This window comes from Diabrotica virgifera, chromosome 4 (assembly GCF_917563875.1).
Source record: "Diabrotica virgifera virgifera chromosome 4, PGI_DIABVI_V3a".
NCBI classification, from domain to species: Eukaryota; Metazoa; Arthropoda; class Insecta; order Coleoptera; family Chrysomelidae; genus Diabrotica; species Diabrotica virgifera.
Genome location: NC_065446.1, coordinates 119,443,951 through 119,464,721, shown reverse-complemented (window position 1 = coordinate 119,464,721; position 20,771 = coordinate 119,443,951). Strand labels below are relative to the sequence as shown.

The 20,771-nt window shown below is 33.2% G+C and overlaps 1 protein-coding gene across 1 annotated transcript in view; it reads left to right on the top strand.

Moving 5' to 3' along the window:
• The window catches only part of LOC126883887 (vacuolar protein-sorting-associated protein 25), a 199,290-nt gene extending 195,234 nt beyond the window's left edge, over window positions 1-4,056 (top strand). Inside the window, exon 2 of the mRNA XM_050649588.1 lies at window positions 2,834-4,056. Within this exon, the coding sequence (XP_050505545.1) occupies window positions 2,862-3,395 (534 nt within the window). The 5' untranslated portion in view covers window positions 2,834-2,861 and the 3' untranslated portion in view covers window positions 3,396-4,056. The remainder of the gene's footprint in view (window positions 1-2,833) is intronic.
• The last annotated feature ends 16,715 nt before the right edge of the window (window positions 4,057-20,771 follow it).

The window sequence follows — 20,771 nt, the reverse complement described above, 5'->3', positions numbered from 1 at the left end:
ACTTCTGAATTGTAGAAAAAATAATAGATTTCTTGATACAAGTAGCTACTCCACCATATCCGTCATCTCTGTCCTGTCTGACAACATTATAATACTTCAAAGAAAAATTAAAATCTTGTTTAAGCCAAGTTTCATTAATAGCAATTATGTCAGGGTCTTCTTTGAAAATTAAGTTCGTTATGTTTTCCCTGTTTGATTTAATACTTCTAATATTCCACTGAATAATTTTTAATTTCTTTTTTGAATTCATGATTATGTGATTTGATATATGTTTAATTAATTAAAATCAGAATCAGATTTATCCTCTTGGTCCATATAGGACTCTACGTTTAATCGGGAAAATAAATGGTTTTTAAGTAAATTTAAGTTTTCTGATGATGTATTACTAATAAAATTTAGGCATGAGTTTAAAAAGTCATTTGAAGAAAAGGTATCAATATTTTGAAAGTTTTGCGATGCACTGGATTGCCAGGCTTGATTGGAGTTTTGTGATAAATTAGCTGAGGTTCTTGATTTGAAAGGTTCTGAACGAGAAAGTGAGCTAGTGGGGGAAGAGGTTGGCTTTTCTGGTCTTAATTGCTGTGTATATGCACTCTTTTCATTTGGTTGCTTATCTTGACGTTTTTGCACGACTCTCCGTTTGTTGTCGGAGTTCAGAACCACCTGTTGAAAGGAACGTTTTACTGTAGATGATCTAAAATTGTTTGTTCTTCGTTGCGATGGTTCTATGGTGTTAGAATTATTTGTACTGGTACTTGGAGTATTTTCTAATGGCCTGCTGTTATTTTTAAAATTTGGAAAATCTCTCGGGTTATAAATAAATTTATTATTTGAGATGTATGATTTTGGAATGGCTTCACTTGCCTCAAAAAATGTCAAATTTTCATACGCCATCAGTTCTTTAATATTCTTTTGCCTTGTATATTCTGGGCAGCTCTTGTCAATAGATTTGTGAGAGTCCTTGCAGTAAAAACATTTTGTCATGCATACGTCTTCATGTTTGTTTTCCCCGCAATTAAAACATCTTTCTTTCCCTTTACAGTTTGTTTTTGTGTGGCCAAATCTAAGACAGTTATAGCATTGTGTCACTGGGGCAATATATGTGTCAACTAGTCTTGGTATGCCATAAAAAAACACAGTTTTGGGCATAAGAACGCCTCGAAATGTAAATAGTGTCGTACCTGTGGGTTCATAAGAAGTTACTCCATCTTTAATTACTCTTCTATTTAATCTTTTTATATGTAAAATTTCAATGTCATTTCCTGTATCGCAACACCGAAGAAGTTTTTTTTCATCAATATCTGTATCAATCTGTCTGACGATTCCTTTGCAGGTTACGAAGTTAAAAGGTATATATATCTTGTATCCCTGATTTAGAAGTTGAGTGTTCTTAAGTAGCATGTTAGCCGAGTGAAAATTGGCAAATTCAACTGAAACTCTATTGAGCCCTTTACTATCTATTTTTTTAACGTCATTAAGTTTGAGGTTGAATATATCTCGAGCTATTTTAATTGTATTGAATGTGCCAATTTTTATATTCGGTATATTTGTAGATTCAAGATATACTACAAAAGGTCCATGATCTTTTTCGGAGTATGTATTAACCTTTTTTTCTTCCTGAGAATTATTGTCGGAAGTCTGATTTTGATTTTTTTCGGAATTATTAGTCATTGCAATTTTAGCCGGAGAAGAAGTATCAGGATAAGGGGGGACTGAGCCCCCCTTTTCCTCACTCATTGTAAGAAAAAACCAGTCAATGAAGTATTAATAACTAGAAAGCAAAAAGAAATAAAAATAGCAAGCAAAATAGCATAAAAGAAAGCCGCTTGAAAAAAAATATAAGCAAAAATGCTCAACTTACCTATATGCAAACACTTAAGCAACAACACAGGCGGTTGTTAGCTAGGTTAAGACCCTAAACTAGTGGCAAACTTTAACTGCTGCAAAACAGAAACTGTTCACACCTCGAAAGCGTAATGGCTAGTTTAGAAATATTAAATTTTTGGAAAATATTTCTTAAATTTAAAATACGCGGTCTGACGTTTGGTATTTTATTTGACAAACCTTGTGTTAAGATTTTTGACTTTGACTTGAGAAAACAGAACTGTCAAATTTAAAACCATTTTAAAATTCCCGCTAAAAGGAATCTGGCAACATTGCCGTCGTTTGCTGGACATTTAATCTCTCCCTGTACCCATAGAATAACCTGTAGATTAAGGCTAGCTATGGGCCGCTCTGTGCATTGAGGTGTAACGCCGATATCAAGGACGCCATTGGTCAATATTCATTTTGAGTGGTCTAGCCATCTTTGTCCGTTATATGAGCGGTAGCGCTTAGTAAAATGAGATAGATAGACCACCGATAGACTGCCCGCGCGTTACGCTTTTTTGCTCAGTATGCTTTGTCTACGGTTAACATGTCTCTGATTGTACCATTTTTGCCAGAGATATGTCAAGGGTAGACACGGCATACTCACCAAAAAAGCGTAAACAGCATGGAAACAGAAACAGTCGATCGGTGGTCTATCTATCTCTTTTAACCAAGCGACCCCGCGCATGTGACCGACAAAGATGGCTAGACCACTCAATCCTATGTCGGCGTTACACCTCGATGCATTAGTGGCATATGACTAGCCTAATCTACCGTGTATTTTATATCTTTGGTTTTTGCCACGTTTTTGCTCTTTTTGCAGTCATATATCGAATGCAAAAGTTGGCAAATCATGAGCCTTTCATGAGCAGTGACATGTGACATGTCATGTGACTGTGACGACTGTGTGTAATTGACACTTGACAGCTCTTGATAGATTTCGATTTCATATTTCATAAAAAATTACAAAATTAGAAATTTGGAAATACAAAATGCCAGAAGTAGATATTGAATGGCCATGGCAATACAATTTTCCACCGTTTTTCACGTTGCAGCCACATCCTGAAACAAGAGCAAAGCAAGTAGATGCATGGAAGTCATTAATTTTAAACTTTTGCGAACAAACCAAAACTTACACCCTAGATGTAAGAGACACAAACCAGTCACCTTTATTTAATAATTCATCAATAAACAGAAAATTAGAACAAAACGTTATAATCTCTATACTAAGCGAATTGCAAAAAAGTGGCCATGCATCTCCTGTAGATAAAAACAAAAACCGGTGGGAAATCTATTGGCATACCCAAGAGGAATGGGCTAGCATTGTATATGATTCTATTTGTGAAAGGGGTATGCAAAATACAGTGGTTACATTATTTGAACTCACACAAGGAGAGGATGTTTCAGATGCAATCTTTTTTGGAATGAATCAAGAGGTACTTATTAAAGTTTTGCGGGTTCTAGAAAATGAAAGAAAGTGTGAACTTATACTAGAAGATGAGATACAAGGAGCAAAATTTTTTTAGCTATTGATGAAGTGCATTTTGTCGGATCCAAGTGATAAGTTTAAAATAATTGAATGGGTCCGCCGAATAACATTGTAAGCGCCACATTGTTTGTTTTTGAGAAGTCAAAGAAAAAGTTTTAAAATTATAATAATGGTGAGTTTATAAATTTTACGGGTGACTAATATGGTTTGTAATTTGAATTTACAAACTTTATTACTAACTCTTAAAATGTTTAAGTTTGCCATTGTTATAATTTTAAAACTTCTTTTTCGATTTCTTAAAAACAAGTGATGTGGCGCTTACAACACTATTCGGCAGACTCATTCAATTATCTGTGCCACTCTTGATTAATTTATAACTCATAATGCCCATGTATAATTTTATTTAAAAAATATATTTTATTATTTACACCTGCATTTAGAGATATTTATAAACTTACATTGAGAATGTTAGGAGGCATATGTCCAACCTTTGCCACAGTGCAGTACTACAGAGTAGAAGCAGCCAACCGTTAGTGTAATAAGAGGTCTATTTGTGTCATAATACAGCCAAGGTGTTAAGTTATGTATATTCTAAGTAGTATGCTTTTTAATTCAATGTCCACTATTATTATAAATACATAGGTGAAAATGTTTTATTATTTTATATTCCTTATTATTAAATGAATTATATTTGTAAATGTGTTTGGAATGTTATTTGTCTAGATCTATTTATTTAAAATTATTTAGTATTGTCATTACACATCTTCATTCACAAATCAGATTTTGTTGAGATATTCTCTCACTCTCTTATGGCACTACAGCTCAAGTCGGGTCCTGGCCTCCTCCAGCATGCACCTCCAAGTATCTCTGGCCCTGGCTGCTCTCCTCTAGTGGTCCACCCTCACTCTTTAGCATCAGTTCTCACTTCGTCAATCCACCTCTTCATTTGTTGTGTTGTTATCCATTCTTATAGGGTGACTTCCCAACACAATCTTTGTATTTTTTCATAATTTGCTATTGGGACCGTGCAAGTTCAGAAAAGCGACACCTGGTTTCTTTGCTCTGCACTTTTATTCGCACTTTTAATTATATTGGCCAATCATATGGTCCTGGTTGCTGGATAATTGTCAAGGCCATAGTCCAAAAAAATAATAAGAAAAAATAAGATTCAGGTTATGTTATTAAAACGTAAACAATTGTATGTAGTAAATAAAATTAGTTATTAAAATGCAGTAATGCAAGCAAAATACAATTAATTATATTTACCTTTATATAATAATTACATATCATATCAATATTGTGGAGCAATATATAATTTTTCTTCTTCATTGACAGTAGATATGAAATATACGTCAATTTGACAATTTCAATTGACAATGAATTATTTAAGAAAGTTACAATATTTCTCCGCTATTCCCGCACGATCGTTTCTCGTGTCGCCTCCAAGTACTTGCACACCGCGAATAGAAGTTTCTTTGTAATATTGGTGTAACTTGTGGTTGAAACTGAGGATAATCAAATAGATCATATTTGATTTCAAAAAAATGTCAGGTCGTATAGTGGTGCAAATGCAGATGCTGACCACATCCTACTTAGTATTAGGAAATATGGAAATGAAAAAAATTAAAGACACAAAGGAATACACTTCTTCTTTCTCATACTCCTTCGTGCCCTTCAGGGCGTCGGATTACATAAAAGGAATACACAAAAAGAAAAAATTCGAATGCAAGGAAACTATTAGAGTTGAATACTGTTCAGAAAGATTATTCAGAAGAGTTGGAAGCGAATTTATAAGTATCGAACCCTAATAACATAGAAGAAACGTGGAAAGAAATAAAAGGGCACATTTCAATAGTAACAGAGAAAGTAATAGGGCTAAAAGAATGGTAAGACGAAGACTGAAACAGCAATCAGGGAAAAAATCTACCTCAGACGAAATGGCTGAAGAGAGGTAGATAAGAAGAATTGGAAGAGTATAGGAGAGGAAAGAAAGACTCAGACAAATGCTGTACAAACAAGAAAAAAGATATGGATAGATAAAATTATAGAAGAGTTGGACGTTAATAGCAAGAATAATGTAAAGCTTTATAAATATATAAAATTACAAAACAAGAAGAAACCAATAGTTAAGATTGATGCCAAAATACGAGGGAAATACTACAAAGAGTTAGTATTTAAGGTGAGAGAAAGTATTCTCGAATGCACCAAAGAAACCTTGATGATGAAAAAGAAATCGAAAAGCTGTCATATCAGGATTTTTTACATGTGGTAAGAAATCTAAAACAAAAAAAATGCAGGACCTGATGATACTTATCTCAAATGAACTCTAAAAAGAGGCGGAGAACTACAACAGAAATACAGTCGACCTAATAATAAGGATTTGGGAAAAAGAAAGAATGCCCGAAGAATGGAAATCTGGATCAATATTTCCTATTCTAAAGAAAGGTCACAGCCAGCCACATTGTTTGATTTGCTTGTCTAGATAATGTTTAGAAGAAATGCGTTCAATGTGCTTCCTCGTTTAGGATTTTGTCCTCTTCAGGGTTTGAGGTGAATGTATTGTGTTGGCAGCAAAAGCAAACAGTCCGAAAAACACACTGGGGCAAGCGCCGTGTCCTGGTGTTCTTGGATCCTGGGTTATGCCGGACGGTGGTGTCCAGAAGGCTAAGAAGTCAACAGAGAAGAAAGTTTGATGGATTGTTGTTGGTTCCATAGACATTTACGTGTACTGTCCGTGCTTTGCTCTCGACCAGTCTCCCTAGAAACCATTGTACAACGACAGGCGAACCTGCGTCCCTCGTCGGCGGTCAGGAGGTGGCTTTGAGTGCAGCGTGGACAGTGTGCGTTCGAGTGGAGAAAATAGTTGCGGCTATTTTCTTGGGACGAACAGGTATAATTGTGCAATGAAGTTGGGAAACCGCAAAAAACCAACTTCTCCCTGTTCGGGGTAGGGAAGAGGAAATGTTAGAGGTGGGTACGGTAGGCTAACGGGGTAGCCTCAAGGATGTTTTCGTACTCCACCGGGAGTTCGTCAATGCATGTTTGCATTAGAGCGGACGGTACATGAATCTTTTTGCGTTTAAGCTTTCGGTGGAGTACGTGGCCGGAAGATGAACAGGAACATTTGAGAGATTCTTGTGTGTCGGAAGGGGGGCCGTTGATTACTTTGATTGTGAAGTTCCTGTTCAGAGAGTTTATTCTCTCGGTGATTTTGGGGGTGTTCGAGATGTTATGGATAAGAAAGGTCACACCACACAATGCAACAACTATATAGGAGTAGGTAACTGTTAAACAGCTTACAAAATATTTACATCATTAATCAAATACTCTCAAAATAGATTAAAACTAAAATGGGAGACTACCAGCAGGGATTTATAGAGGCAAGTAATAGACGCAATACACATTGTCAATTGAGAAATTTTATGAACATGATATTGACTTACATAACCGTTTCATAGATTTCAAGATGAAAGCATTTGACAGCTAAACAAGACCTGACCTAATAAAAGATATGAAAAACCTAGATATCCCAATGAAACTTATAAAGTCAAATAATTTCAAAATACCACTATGAAGAGAGAGGGATCCCTTGTAAGATTTAAAAAACTTCTTGAGTACAACTTAGGTATGCAGTTTTTTATTGGTAGAAAAAATTTTGCCTGACTTTTGGAAAAAACTGTCCAATGGTGTTGTCGGTTTGTGGTTGGAACATTAAAAACATCAAATACGGGTAGAAAGGACTCTCACACAAAAAATAGTGGATTACATTATTTCATAGTGGATTACAGATTACAAAGATTTGGTTGTGGTAAGGTCAAAAATACCTTACCATCTGAAGTGCATGTTGGCAGCATGCAGAATGCTGCCAACAATGCTGCAAGTTTTTAATGTTCCAACTACAAATCTACCAATAAAAAACTGCATAAGTATTAGAAGTTTTTTAAATCTTACAAGGGATCCCTTTCTCTTCATAGTGGTATTTTGAAATTATTGACCATAGCTCTGAAGATAGCTTTATAAGCCGAAAGCGCTCAGCTAGGATTAATATATTTTACACACTTCAAAAGTATGCTTCTCCCTGTCTTTCAGTAGTCATAAGCGTGTACAAAAACTATTTCAGTCTTTACATTTTTAACAGAAATATGTATTTAGAAAACTGATGAAACACTAAGTAAGAGAACTTTTGAAATGAGGAGACATTGTCAGATTTATCAAGGTACAGAGACTAAGATGGATGGGACATATAGAAAGGAGAAATCTAGAAGCCATTATCAAGAAAATTACCAAATGGAGACCTGTATCAGGCAGACCACGAGGATGACCCAAAACTAGATGGGACAACCAGATAGTTGAGGACCTTAGGATGGGAGTTAGAGAATGGGTAACCATAAGCAAAAACAAGAACAAATGGAAAAAAATTGTAGAAGATGACAAGTCACACAACCAATTGTAAAACCAAAATATTAATACAGATAGATTATCTGCGATAAATGAATCGGAAGAGCCCAAAGAGGGCAGCAATCACTCCACTAGGAGTGTAGATGCCATGATGATGATTACTAAAATATTGGACATGTGGTACAGTAATGCAATGAACATATACCCTTCATTTATATTTCTGGATCTCGGAGGTAAACTGCACTATATCATTTCGAGCAACTGTGTTTAGCGTGTGTTTGCAACAAAGTTGAGAAAACGTAGGATGTAAATAAAAATCTGATATATCCCATAGTTAGTTGAGAGAACATGACCATATTTTAATGACAATATATAACCAATTTGTATAATCCAACTAATAAAATAAGTGGATTAAAGGAACGTATTTAGAAACAACACCATCTCAAGATAGCGTAGTTTACCTCCTAGGTCCAGATTTGTTTTTGACAATATTCATGTCGTATTTGAAAATAGTTTCCCCCTTTGACAAAAAAAGGATACAATAAAGTGTGGTAGATTTAAAAGCAAATTTTATTTTTTCATCCAAATTTTGACATGTTATGTTTTATAGTCTTTACTGTTTAATACTGTCAATAATTCATACAAAATTTACTAATAGTGTCTGCCAAAAAAATATTCGAAATTATTTGTAACACAACAATTATACACATTCCACTTATTTCTGTAGGACCTCTGCATTATTTCCCCCTTTTGTAAAAGAACTTGGAATTCCTAGTGGGTTTAACACATCATCTGCTTCTTTAGACGTAATGCCATTTGCGGTTGCTTTACTGCGAATATACTTCTGATAGGATTTACATTCACTATATTTGATACATTTCCCAAGCTTTGTTAAACATTCATATAGGAAATATTCACTATTATCGTCTAATGGTTGAGTTTCCAGTCCACGGCACATAGTAGATAGTGCTAAATAACACTGACTCAAGTTAAGTGATTTCGAGCCTCCTCTTTTCTCATATAACGCAATGTATTTCAGTACCCTGGGAATTAAATCATGAACAGTATCAGGCTTTCTATGCTGAAGCCTTTTTAAAACTAAAAGCCATTTTTTTATTGGAGGGACCTTATCTTCGAATTCATCTTTAGTTAAGACAGCTTTAGCATAGTCATCACAAAATAATTGTATTTCTATAGGGGTTTTGGTGGGTACAAATTTATGTAAGGCCTCCAAGTTTTTCGACCCAAATTGTTTCAATCCGATCAGCAGCTGATGTTTCTCTTTGGTTGTCCAATCTGATGCCATTTTTGATATTCTAGAATCTTTTTAATTCGCTATGGCTTTTCAATTGCCGGTTTGTTCCAGGATAAAAATAATACAAAAACTTTGATTAAAATATTGTTTATCAACAAAGAAAGCACGTCAAAACAAAAGCCTCAAAATCAAAGATCAAGTATAACATAACCTTAGTCTTCTTTCTTCTTCCTTTAGGGTCTCTTGGCCTCCACCTTTAAGATAGTTGGCTAGTCTTCGTATTTGAGCTTCAGTTTTGTGGGATTCATCTTCTTGTTATTTTTTATTGGCTCCGTGCGTCTCCCCTCTACTTACAGTCACGTGACACGCTGTCAGATTTTGTAAGGACGTTTTAACATTGAGTCTTATGGGATTATTTTGTTAAACTTGAATATTTTATTTTGTAGTAATAATAACCGAAAAAAATTGTTAGAATTCATTAGTTATTAATTTATACTGTAATTTATAGTGCAACAAAAATATTTTCTTTTGCGTTAATAAAGATGTATTGACATAAACTGCGATAGTGAGGTTATGTATACAAAATCGAACTGATAATCAATATTGGAAACATAGAGTTATATATTAGCATAGAGAGAGTATCATTCAGAGCGAAGTGACGACACCATCTTTTTTATTTGGATTAGTGCTGTTTCACTCTTATGCATAGTAAAGCTGCTACAGTTGTCCCCCTCTTCCGTGCCTATATTCACACTGAATGTCATCATAGATTTTCGATACAGTGTGTTAGAAAGAGATGCAGCAAACCAGTCCATGAGATCTTGTCGTCAGGAAGCGCGGAAGGTAGGCTCCCTCTATGTTAATATTTACCTCTATGATTGGAAAGTGAAGAATTTATATCAGATTAAGTGCGTTTTTATTTTCTGTTTATATTAATACATAATATCACTAGCGTGACACGGCATTTTTTTAAATGTCTCATTTAAACATACACAAAGCGTCCTTATAAAATTTCAAAAACGCTGTGTCTAGGTACACGCTAACGTGTACGCAAATAAAAAAGTTAGGTACACGCGAATTAAACTTCATCAAGCCAGTGACGTCATTATTGAGCGTGTCCAGTGACTTTATATTTTGGTACACGCTATTTTGATATGTTTAGTGTTTGTTGTTTGTTTAATAGAAAATATTTTTATTAAGGGAAGGGGAAGGAAAGCAAAACTATTCAGATGTTTTAAACTTTTTTTATGGCATAGACTTGGGTGTCAATTAGCCAGTCACAACTTTTTTGTTTTCTATTCATACATAAAGAAGGCAATGAGGTCCTTGTAATAAAACAAAATATATGTATATAAAAGTATATATTAAGGTTAGCAAAATAAATATTAGTTAACATATGATACATATATACAAAATACTCCTAAAATAATTTTTATACGTAAGTTAATTATACTAGTTTATATTGGTGTTTATTTTTGCTGTGGTGTTTATTTTTATTTATACAGGCATGTATACAGAGAGTTGAACTTGTTACGATTTTAATAGAAAATTGGTTATAACTTTGTAAATACCCTGTATAACATAATAAACCTTTATATTTTTGTGATATGGAAGTTAAGAAGATTTCGAACATAAAATAAAATATAGGGTGTTCCATTTAAAAAACATAAGTTTGGTCTGCAACTATATTATAGAACGTCCTGTAACATTATAACTAATTTTAGTAATTTTGTAATATGAAGCTTAAAGTTTTCTAAAATTTTTGTTACTGTTTAATATATATAGCTGTGTAACAGCGTAGCAAGGGGCTGCGTGCTAGACATGACATGGCTAACTTCAAGCCAGTCAACATGGTTGTCACTTGTATGATTTATTGTATGTAAGATGTTTAGTAAGTTTTATAAAAATATATAAGTTTACTCAATACTATGATTGTTTGACTTATAACCCATTAAATAAAGTAGTTTAAACATGGCGCAGTCAAACAGCTAGTTGGGTTATAGTTTACAGTCGAAAAGCTAAATTTATAGCAACTTGTACACGAGGTACCATACATAACCTACAATGGCAGTGATGGGAATAAATGTAAAATTACCACCAGATTTTGACCTGCAGGATCAAAATGCTGCAAGCGAATGGAAGTTCTGGAAGACTAGTTTCGAAGATTATTTACTAGCAACGGGACAAGACCAGTCAGCAGATAAAATGAAAATGTCAATTTTAAGAAATATAATTGGGGCTGAGTCTGCCAAAATTATGTCCACATTCGAGATCCCAGAAGCCGAAAATAACAAGTATGACTTGATGATATCACTAATCGATAAGTATGTTAATCCAAGGATGAATGAATCATTTGAAAGATACAATTTTATCATGAGGGTCCAGAAAGAAGGAGAGTCGTTTGAGCAGTTTCTTACTAGTTGTAGACATTTGATTCGAACATGTAATTATAATGAAATTGATCCAGAACAAACAGCCGAAGATAAAGCTCTGAGAGACAAAATATTAATGGGCATCAGAGATCCAGTTACTAGAGAAGCTCTATTGAGAGTGGACAAACTTACCCTACAAAAAGCCATCGAATTTTGTAGAACTAGTGAACAAAGTAAGAACCAAAATTTGAAATTTCATACCGAAAGAAAAGATGTAGACATAGGAGAAGTTCGTAAAGATAGGTACCAGGGCCATAGAAACTATAATAACTCTAGAAGTAAAGCGAATACCAATGAAAAATTCAAGTGTAAAAGATGTCAATCAACTCATGGGGCCAGAGAATGTCCAGCGTATGGAAAGAAATGTAAGAAATGTGGGCTTTTAAACCATTTTGCAAAGTCGTGTAGAGTGAAGAATATTGATGTCATAGATGAAGATAGCAGTGATGGATCAGCTGATAGTTTTGTAGGAAATGTCAATAAAGTATACCAAAATGTAAGTAGTCAAAATATTTGGGATGAAATTATAGAAATTGAAAACAAGAGAATTAAAGTAAAACTTGACACAGGTGCAGATGTAAGTATAATTCCATTAAAAATTTTTAAGAAAATTGATAAACAATTTAAAATTAGGGATAATCATTATGTACTGAAAGGGTTTGAGGGTACTCAGGCTAAAACAATGGGTGTCGTAAATTTATTTTGTAAACATAAAAATAAGTATGTTTACGAGGATTTTACAATTATTAATGGGGCAACTCGAGTTCTTTTAAGTGGTAAATTATGTATTGATTTGGGGTTAGTTAAACGAATCAACAATATTGAGAGTTGTGGTACTTTAGAATTAGCAGAAAGGGATAAATTTATAAACCTTAACCCTGAAGTTTTTAGAGGTCATGGTAAATTTTGTGGTAAACATAGGATCACTACAGTAGACAATTTTGAGCCAGTAAGTTACCCACCTGTAAATGTACCTGTCGCAATTAGAGATAATTTAAAAAATGAATTAGATAGGTTGACAAAAAGAGGGGCAATTGTCAAAGTTAACGAAATTGACCCCAGGGCAAGCATAAACCGCATTGTTATTGTGGAAAAGCAAAATGGTAAGTTACGTTTATGCTTAGACCCATTAGATCTAAACAAACAAATAGTCCGCAAACCAAGAGTAGTACATAAATTGGAAGATGTTTGTGCACAAATGATAGGTAAAAAGATATTTTCTGTATTTGATCTCTCTGAAGGGTATCATCATTTAGAACTTGACGAGACATCATCATGGAAATGCTGTTTTGCAACTTCTTATGGAATTTTCAGATATAAAGTATTGCCATATGGATTATCAAATTCCCAAGATCTGTTTCAAGAAGTAGTAGAAGATAAATTTAAAGGTATAGAGAATTTATTGATTTGTCATGATGATATGATTGTTATGGGAACAACAAAAGAAGAACATGATACAACTGTTAAAAAAGTGTTAGAAAGGGCTAAAGAAGTAGGAGCAAAGTTTAATGGGGACAAATTTCAATATTGTCAAGAAGAGGTCAGATTTATGGGTCAAGTTTTTTCACATAAAGGGATGCAAATAGATCCTGACAGAGTGGAATCACTTTGTAAACTTGAAAAACCAAATAGTAAAGTAGAATTACAAAGAATTTTGGGCGCATTTAATTACATTAGAGGGTACATTCCGAACATGGCTGAACATATTCAACCTCTTTGTCAATTACTTAAAAATAATGTAGAATGGGTGTGGCTCCCGTCACATCAAAAATGTTTTGATAATTTAAAGAACATAATTTGTAAATCACCAGCGTTAGTCCCCTATGATCCTAATCAAAAAATTATTTTACAATGTGATGCATCTAAAAATGGTTTAGGTGTTTGTATGTTCCAGAAATATGATTCTATTTTAAAATTAGTAGCTTGTGCATCACGAAATATGAATGATAGTGAAATAAATTATAGTCAGACTGAGAAGGAACTATTGGCAATTTATTATGCTACTCAAAAATTTCACAATTTTATTTATAATTTTGATGTTGACGTTCAATCAGATCACAAACCTATAATCTCCATTATGAAGAAGCCAATTTCCAAAATTGGATCAGTTAGACTCCAACGTTTAAGGCTTAAACTTCTCAAGTACAGATTAAATGTATATTTTGTTCCTGGGAAAGACATACATTTTGCTGATATGCTATCTAGGTCCAGTTTAAAGATAGAGACACATGACCCAGAAATGTTTGAAATGGTCCACTCAGTGAGTAAACATTTACCTATGAGCCAGGAAAAGCAATCTGAGTTAAGACTAGCTACTAGCCAGGATGAGGCATTAGCAGTAATTTTTGATTTTTATTATAATGGGTGGCCAAAAGAAAAAAATGTTCCTCAAGTGTGTAAAAAGTACTATGGTATAAGAGATTCACTGTATTTTGAAGCTGGCATCGCATTTATTGATGACAAAATAATTATTCCGAAAAAACTTAGGCTTGACATGATAAAATTGCTTCACAAAGGCCATATAGGAGTCAGTAAAACTATAAACAAAGCCAGGAGTATATATTATTGGCCAGGACTTAATGATGATGTGACAAACTATATAAAAAAATGCAGGATATGTGAGAAATACAGACCAAATAATTTTAAAGAACCAATGATGCCTCATGACATTCCCAGACTAAGATTCAATAAAGTTGGTACAGACATTTTAGAGTATGGTTCAAAAGCATATTTAGTAATTGTAGACTATTTTTCGCATTGGTTGGACATTTCAATATTAAAAGATAAAACCTCCAGTTCAGTAATCAACTCATTTCAAGATACTTTTAGTAGATTTGGATATCCAGAAATTTTAATTGCAGATAATCTACCATTTACTTCGGTAAAATGTAAAAATTATTATAGAGAAAAAGACATTACAATTATGACATGCACTCCACATTACCACCAGAGTAATGGACTTGCAGAAAAAGCAGTCAATATAAGCAAACAAATTTTAAGAAAGAGTAATGAGGAAAATGTTGATTTTAGAGATTTGGTGATGGAATATAATAATACCTGCATAATAAATCTTGATGCATCTCCAGCTCAAATTTTACAGAGCAGGATCCTGAGAGGACAATTACCAACTACAGCTAATAAATTAGAACCTACAATCCAGAAACAAGTATATAAGAATTTATGCAAAGAAAAAGAGAAATTACAAGTACGTTATGATAAGACAGCACGAAGAAAACCAGTAGAGTTTAGAAAGGGAGATAGGGTAGTAATAAGAAGTTCAAAAGATAATTATTGGCGTAAAGCAATTGTGTTAGAAAAGGCCAATGAACCTAGATCATATTGGGTGAAAAAAGAAGATAACAATAAAATTATTAGACGGAATTCACACCAAATGAAACATTCATACACCACAACACTTGAAAAAGAACTCATTTTAGAACCCGAGTTGTACCCTGATATTCAGTCACAAAGTGTTCATAAAGATACCACTCACATTAACGTAAATGATAGTGTTAATAAAACCATTAGTTGCCCAAGCCCAAATGTAAAATCAGTACCTACATTGAGTCATAAAGTCAACCCAAATATTGAGACTTCTAACAGTTATAAGACGAGAGTTGGTCGTAATATAAAGACCCCTTATAGATATCGATCTTAGGGGGAAGGTGTTTAATATATATAGCTGTGTAACAGCGTAGCAAGGGGCTGCGTGCTAGACATGACATGGCTAACTTCAAGCCAGTCAACATGGTTGTCACTTGTATGATTTATTGTATGTAAGATGTTTAGTAAGTTTTATAAAAATATATAAGTTTACTCAATACTATGATTGTTTGACTTATAACCCATTAAATAAAGTAGTTTAAACAGTTACTAACTTTTATTGCTATCTATTACTCTAGCGGATCTACTGAGTTTTATCACACTAATCAATTGCCCCGTATATTTTATCTTATTACTTCCTACCCTTAATCACGAATTTTTGTCTCTTATCTTTTTCATACTGTTTTAGAATGTCGTTAAACTCATTAAAAGAACTAAATAATTGTCCACACTCCATAGTTAATTAAAAAAAAACACTAAACAAGTAAAAAATAAGGAAACTCTTTATAAATCAATATTAAAGTGTCAACGGTGTAAACATAACGCGATTAGCGATTAGACAAATTCTAACCACACTCTGACACTCGCAATACTATACTTAATACCACAGCATACACGCAGCTCAAATTAGCGTGTACCAAAAAACCCAGTCATAGTACACGCTAAATAATGACGTCACTGACTTAATGACGTTTAAGCGTGTATTGTCCAAGTAAAAAATACTGTGGAATAGCTTTAAGCCGGTGAAATATGATATTCTTCAAATATAGATATTAGGTCAAACGTTTAAGAAGCGGCCCTTTGAAAGCATCTGTGTTTTTACGGTCAGACCTCCCGCATATCTATTCACAAGTTTCGTGCAAAATCTTAGTTTTAGTTCGGTAGCTAGCAGTGTGTTAGTACTGGAGTGTACGTGTGTTAAGTGATACGAGTGTTTTGTTGCTGTAATTATTTTGAATATTGGTTTAGTATTTCGTTTGGAGAGTGTCAAGTGTTAATTATTGTAATTTAATTAATGTGAATAGTGATGTGGCGCCCGTGGGATAATGTAAATATCGCGTACGATAACGCTGATATTGTAGAAATTGCCAGTGCTAGTGTGAATGTAATTACTAAAAAAAAAGAGCTCGTAAAGAAGATTCGAATGCATTTAAATGCAGAAACACAGCAAGTATGTTTGAATGTATACAAAAATCTACGTACGAAATTCGGCTTCGATGAAACACTATTGGCACAAGCCGCCTCTGATTTAACAGAAATTCCACTTTCTAATGTATATAAAATAGTTAAAAATGAACCATACCATCGCAAGAACGCTGTGTCTAGGTACACGCTAACGTGTACGCAAATAAAAAAGTTATGTACACGCGAATTAAACTTCATCAAGCCAGTGACGTCATTATTTAGCGTGCGCGGTGATTTTATATTTTGGTACACGCTATTTTGATATTTTTATTGTTTGTTGTTTGTTTGATAGAAAATACTTTTATTAAAGGAAGGGGAAGGGAAGCAAAACTATTCAGATGTTTCAAACTTAATTGTAATAAAACAATATGCATATAAAAGTATATATTCAGGTTAGCAAAATAAATATTAGTTAACATGATATATACAAAATACTGCTAAAATAATTTTTATACGTAAGTTAATTATACCAGTTTATATTAGTGTTTATTTTTATTTATACAAGGAGTTGACCTTTTTACGATTTTCATAGAAAATTGGTTATAACTTTGTAAATACCCTGTATAACATAATAAACCTTTATATTTTTGTGATATGGAAGTTAAGAAGATTTCGAACATAAAATAAAATATATAGGGTGTTCCATTTAAAAAACATAAGTTTGGTCCGCCAGTATATTATCGAACGCCCTGTAACATTCTAACTAATTTTAGTACTTTTGTAATATGAAGCTCAAAGTTTGCTAAAATTTTTGATACTAACTTTTATTGCTATCTATTACTATAGCGGATCTACTGAGCTTTATCAGACTAATCAATCGCCCCGTATATTTTATCTTATTACTTCTGCTACCGTTAATCACGAATTTTTGTCTCTTATCTTTTTCATACTGTTTTAGAATGTTGTTAAACTCCTTAAAAGAACTAAATAATTGTCCACACTCCATATAGTTAATTTAAAAAAAACACTAAACTAGTAAAAAAATAAGGAAACTCTTTACAAATCAATATTAAAGTGTAAACATAAGGCGATTAGACAAATTCTAACCACACTCTGACACTCGCGATACTTGCAGATACTTAATACCACAGCATACACGCGGCTCAAATTAGCGTGTACCAAAAAACCCAGTCATAGTACACGCTAAATAATGACGTCACTGACTTGATGACGTTTAAGCGTGTACCTAACTTTTTTATTTGCGTACACGTTAGCGTGTACCTAGACACAGCGTTTCAAAAATCCGCCACCATGAGCAGGTCGGTCGAATTTGCTTTGACACTTTGTTAACGCTCGGGGCGAATACGCAGGGGGAGCTATACATACTATTATATACTATTTGTAATATGTAATTATTATTGGCTCCGTGCGTCTCCCCTCTACGTACAGTCACGTGATACGCTGTCAGATTTTGTAAGGACGTTTTAACATTGAGTCTTATGGGATTATTTTGTTAAACTTGAATATTTTATTTTGTAGTGATAATAACCGAATACAATTGTTAGAATTCATTAGTTATTAATTTATACTGTAATTTATAGTGCAACAAAATATTTTCTTTTTCGTTAATAAATATTTATTGACATAAACTGCAATAGTGAGGTTATGCATACAAAATCAAACTGATAATCAATATTGGAAAGTGAAGAATTTATAGTGCGTTTTTATTTTCTGTTTATATTAATACATAATATCACTAGCGTGACACGACATTTTTTTAAATGTCTCATTTAAACATACACAAAGCGTCCTTATAAAATTTCAAAAAACCGCCACCATGAGCAGGTCGGTCGATTTTGCTTTGACACTTTGTTAACGCTCGGAGCGAATAATGAATAATATGTAATTATTATACTGAATTCGCTCAGCCGAGGCCGAGACACAACTGTCTAGTGACGTTGGTAATTTCTTTTTTGATAAATTAGGTTGCTAGACGTGACTGGAAATTACTACACAACCAAACATACCTGCTCATTGCCAACATTCACCCCTGTGATGTATCAAACACGTTATAAATAACGTGCACGTTATCCTGCATTTACGTTAAATTCTACAAATTGATGTGATGTATGACAAATAACGTTTCTCAAAAACGTTATCTGGTAACATTATTTTATTATTTTATTATTTTATTAACCCGACGTTTACAATCTGACAAAATTCTGGACTAAATTGTCCATTTTTTATATTTATTTATTCTTTATACTACACGTTATTTTATAACAAGGTCCCGTTAAAATGAACATATTATGTTCATTTTAACGGGACCTTGTTATAAAATAACGTGTAGTATAAAGAATAAATAAATATAAAAATTGGACAATTTAGTCCAGAATTTTGTCAGATTGTAAACGTCGGGTTAATAAAATAATTAGATGATGCTATTCAGCCCTGTGATGTAACAAACTCGTTATAATTAACGTGTACACGTTATGTTAAGATAACGTTTGAGTATAACAGCCTGTATAACGTGTTGCCAAAAATTAGATGTGATGTATCATGTTTTTAACGTGCACGTTATCCAGCATGTTATTTTCAAAACGTTAAAGTATCGTCTTGCGCGACAAGGATAACAGTATACAGAAATTGAATACGTTAGAGGAAGACAGACATAAACATGCAGCGTGCAACGAAGTACGCATATTGTTCATCGCACTCGCACATCTGGCCTGGCACTTGCATTGCACCAAAACCAAGACCAAGATGACTCAAGATGTTATTTATCTGTTAGATGTTTGTTTAATTTTTAATTAATACGTATACATGGTACATTTTTAATGGATTATATAGTGCTTGAAGGACAAATAATTTTTTGTATTTTAATCTAAAAATAAATTATTTATATTATTAGTTTTTTTTCCTATGACTACATGATAAAAATGCTGAACATTCCAGAAAAACCATAATAAGTAAGTATGTAATTTTGCTAAACTTTTTCTACTTTTTGTTTTGGGTTTTTGTGCGAATTGAACTGTTATCTTCATTCAGAACACACAATAAATGTTAAATCTTCTTCAAATCAATTCTATTTTTTTTTGTCAGCAGACTATTGATTTTTAAGAGAAAAATTGATATAGTTATCAATATAAGAACCACTTAATATATCTATACCAAAAAAAATCCCAAAATATATTGCAAAACCTAAGTTTTTGAACCTTTTATTAGCATTAAAACTTAGGACAATTTCAAAAGTGTCCTACGGGTGACGTATTCCCGCCTTTAAAAAGCGAGCATTTGATTGGTCTATAGTTACGAGACAACCTACGCCCAATCTATTAACCTTGATCCCAGGCAACCAAGTGACGTCAATAACGTTGAGGAAATGTCAGTTTTTGGTTGAATATATACACGTGTTTGATCATTACGTTGTACAAACGTCTTTTGTAGGTGATTTTATATACGTAAGATTAATGTGACGTTAAAATAGCTTTAAATAGACGTTTTCATTTGATAGCCCAAGTCTGACGTCACAAAATTAAGAGGGACTTAGTAATGCTTATGACTCCAAACAATTTCCATAAGAAATTTTTCATTTATTGTTTACATGCTTTGTGTGGTAAAATAAGACTTTTCATTTTTTCATTTAGATATTTAGTTGAACAAACGTGTTAATTAAGAAGTTTTTGTTCGTTTTTCTCAAGTGAGTTAGTTCAATGCAATAGTTCTTCTTGAAAACTGTTTGCGGTTATGTTATTTGTTTTGTTTTGGTGTTTATTTTCCGTTAATGAACTAATTATGTGTGATCGAGGTTAATTAAAATAATTTGGTAATAAATTATTTATTAGTTTAAATTATGTTGTTTCAGTTTTGACACAGAAAGTATAGCTATATAAGAAGTGAAAATTCTATATTTGTTGCATTGAGGGCATTGTAATTCTATACATTTTAGATAGTCTTCCATTTGGTTTTACTTTCAGCCTATGGGCTAAATTTAAAACAGTTAAATGAAAAATTGCAATACCAAAAATGCCCATACGAATAATTGTTGTGTATTTTTAAAACCATAAAATGAAAAATAATCTAAAGACGGCATAAAAACTACGTTATTGATATCACGTAGGTTAAAACGTGATACAAATGACGTCAATTGTGGTGGGACAAATTCACGTGACTTTCGACGTCGAAAAAACTTGATAAGCTGACGTGGTTTGGTGATAATTATGACGTCTTTTCAACGTTTTTTAAACGTTATTTGGTTGCCTGGGATAGTTTTTTTCCCTATATTTTTCACTTGAATTTCTACGTACATTAGGTTTAATGCGTTTCTAGCAGTGTATCTATTGTAGGATTCTCTCAATACCTAAATTTGCTAAAAGACCCTAAATTGCTGTCCTGAGATGCAAGTTGACTTTTGAGGTCGGTTATCTCGAAGTTGGTTTGTGATATCGAAATGCCGTTTTCAGATTTGGATTCAGGAGATAAAACTACATCGGTAGGTTGGCTTAAAGTATTGCAGGGGCGGCGACTCACGAACGAACGAAGAGACTTTGCAAATTTATAAACGAAAAAAACAAAATTTTCGTTGAAAATCGTCGTGGAC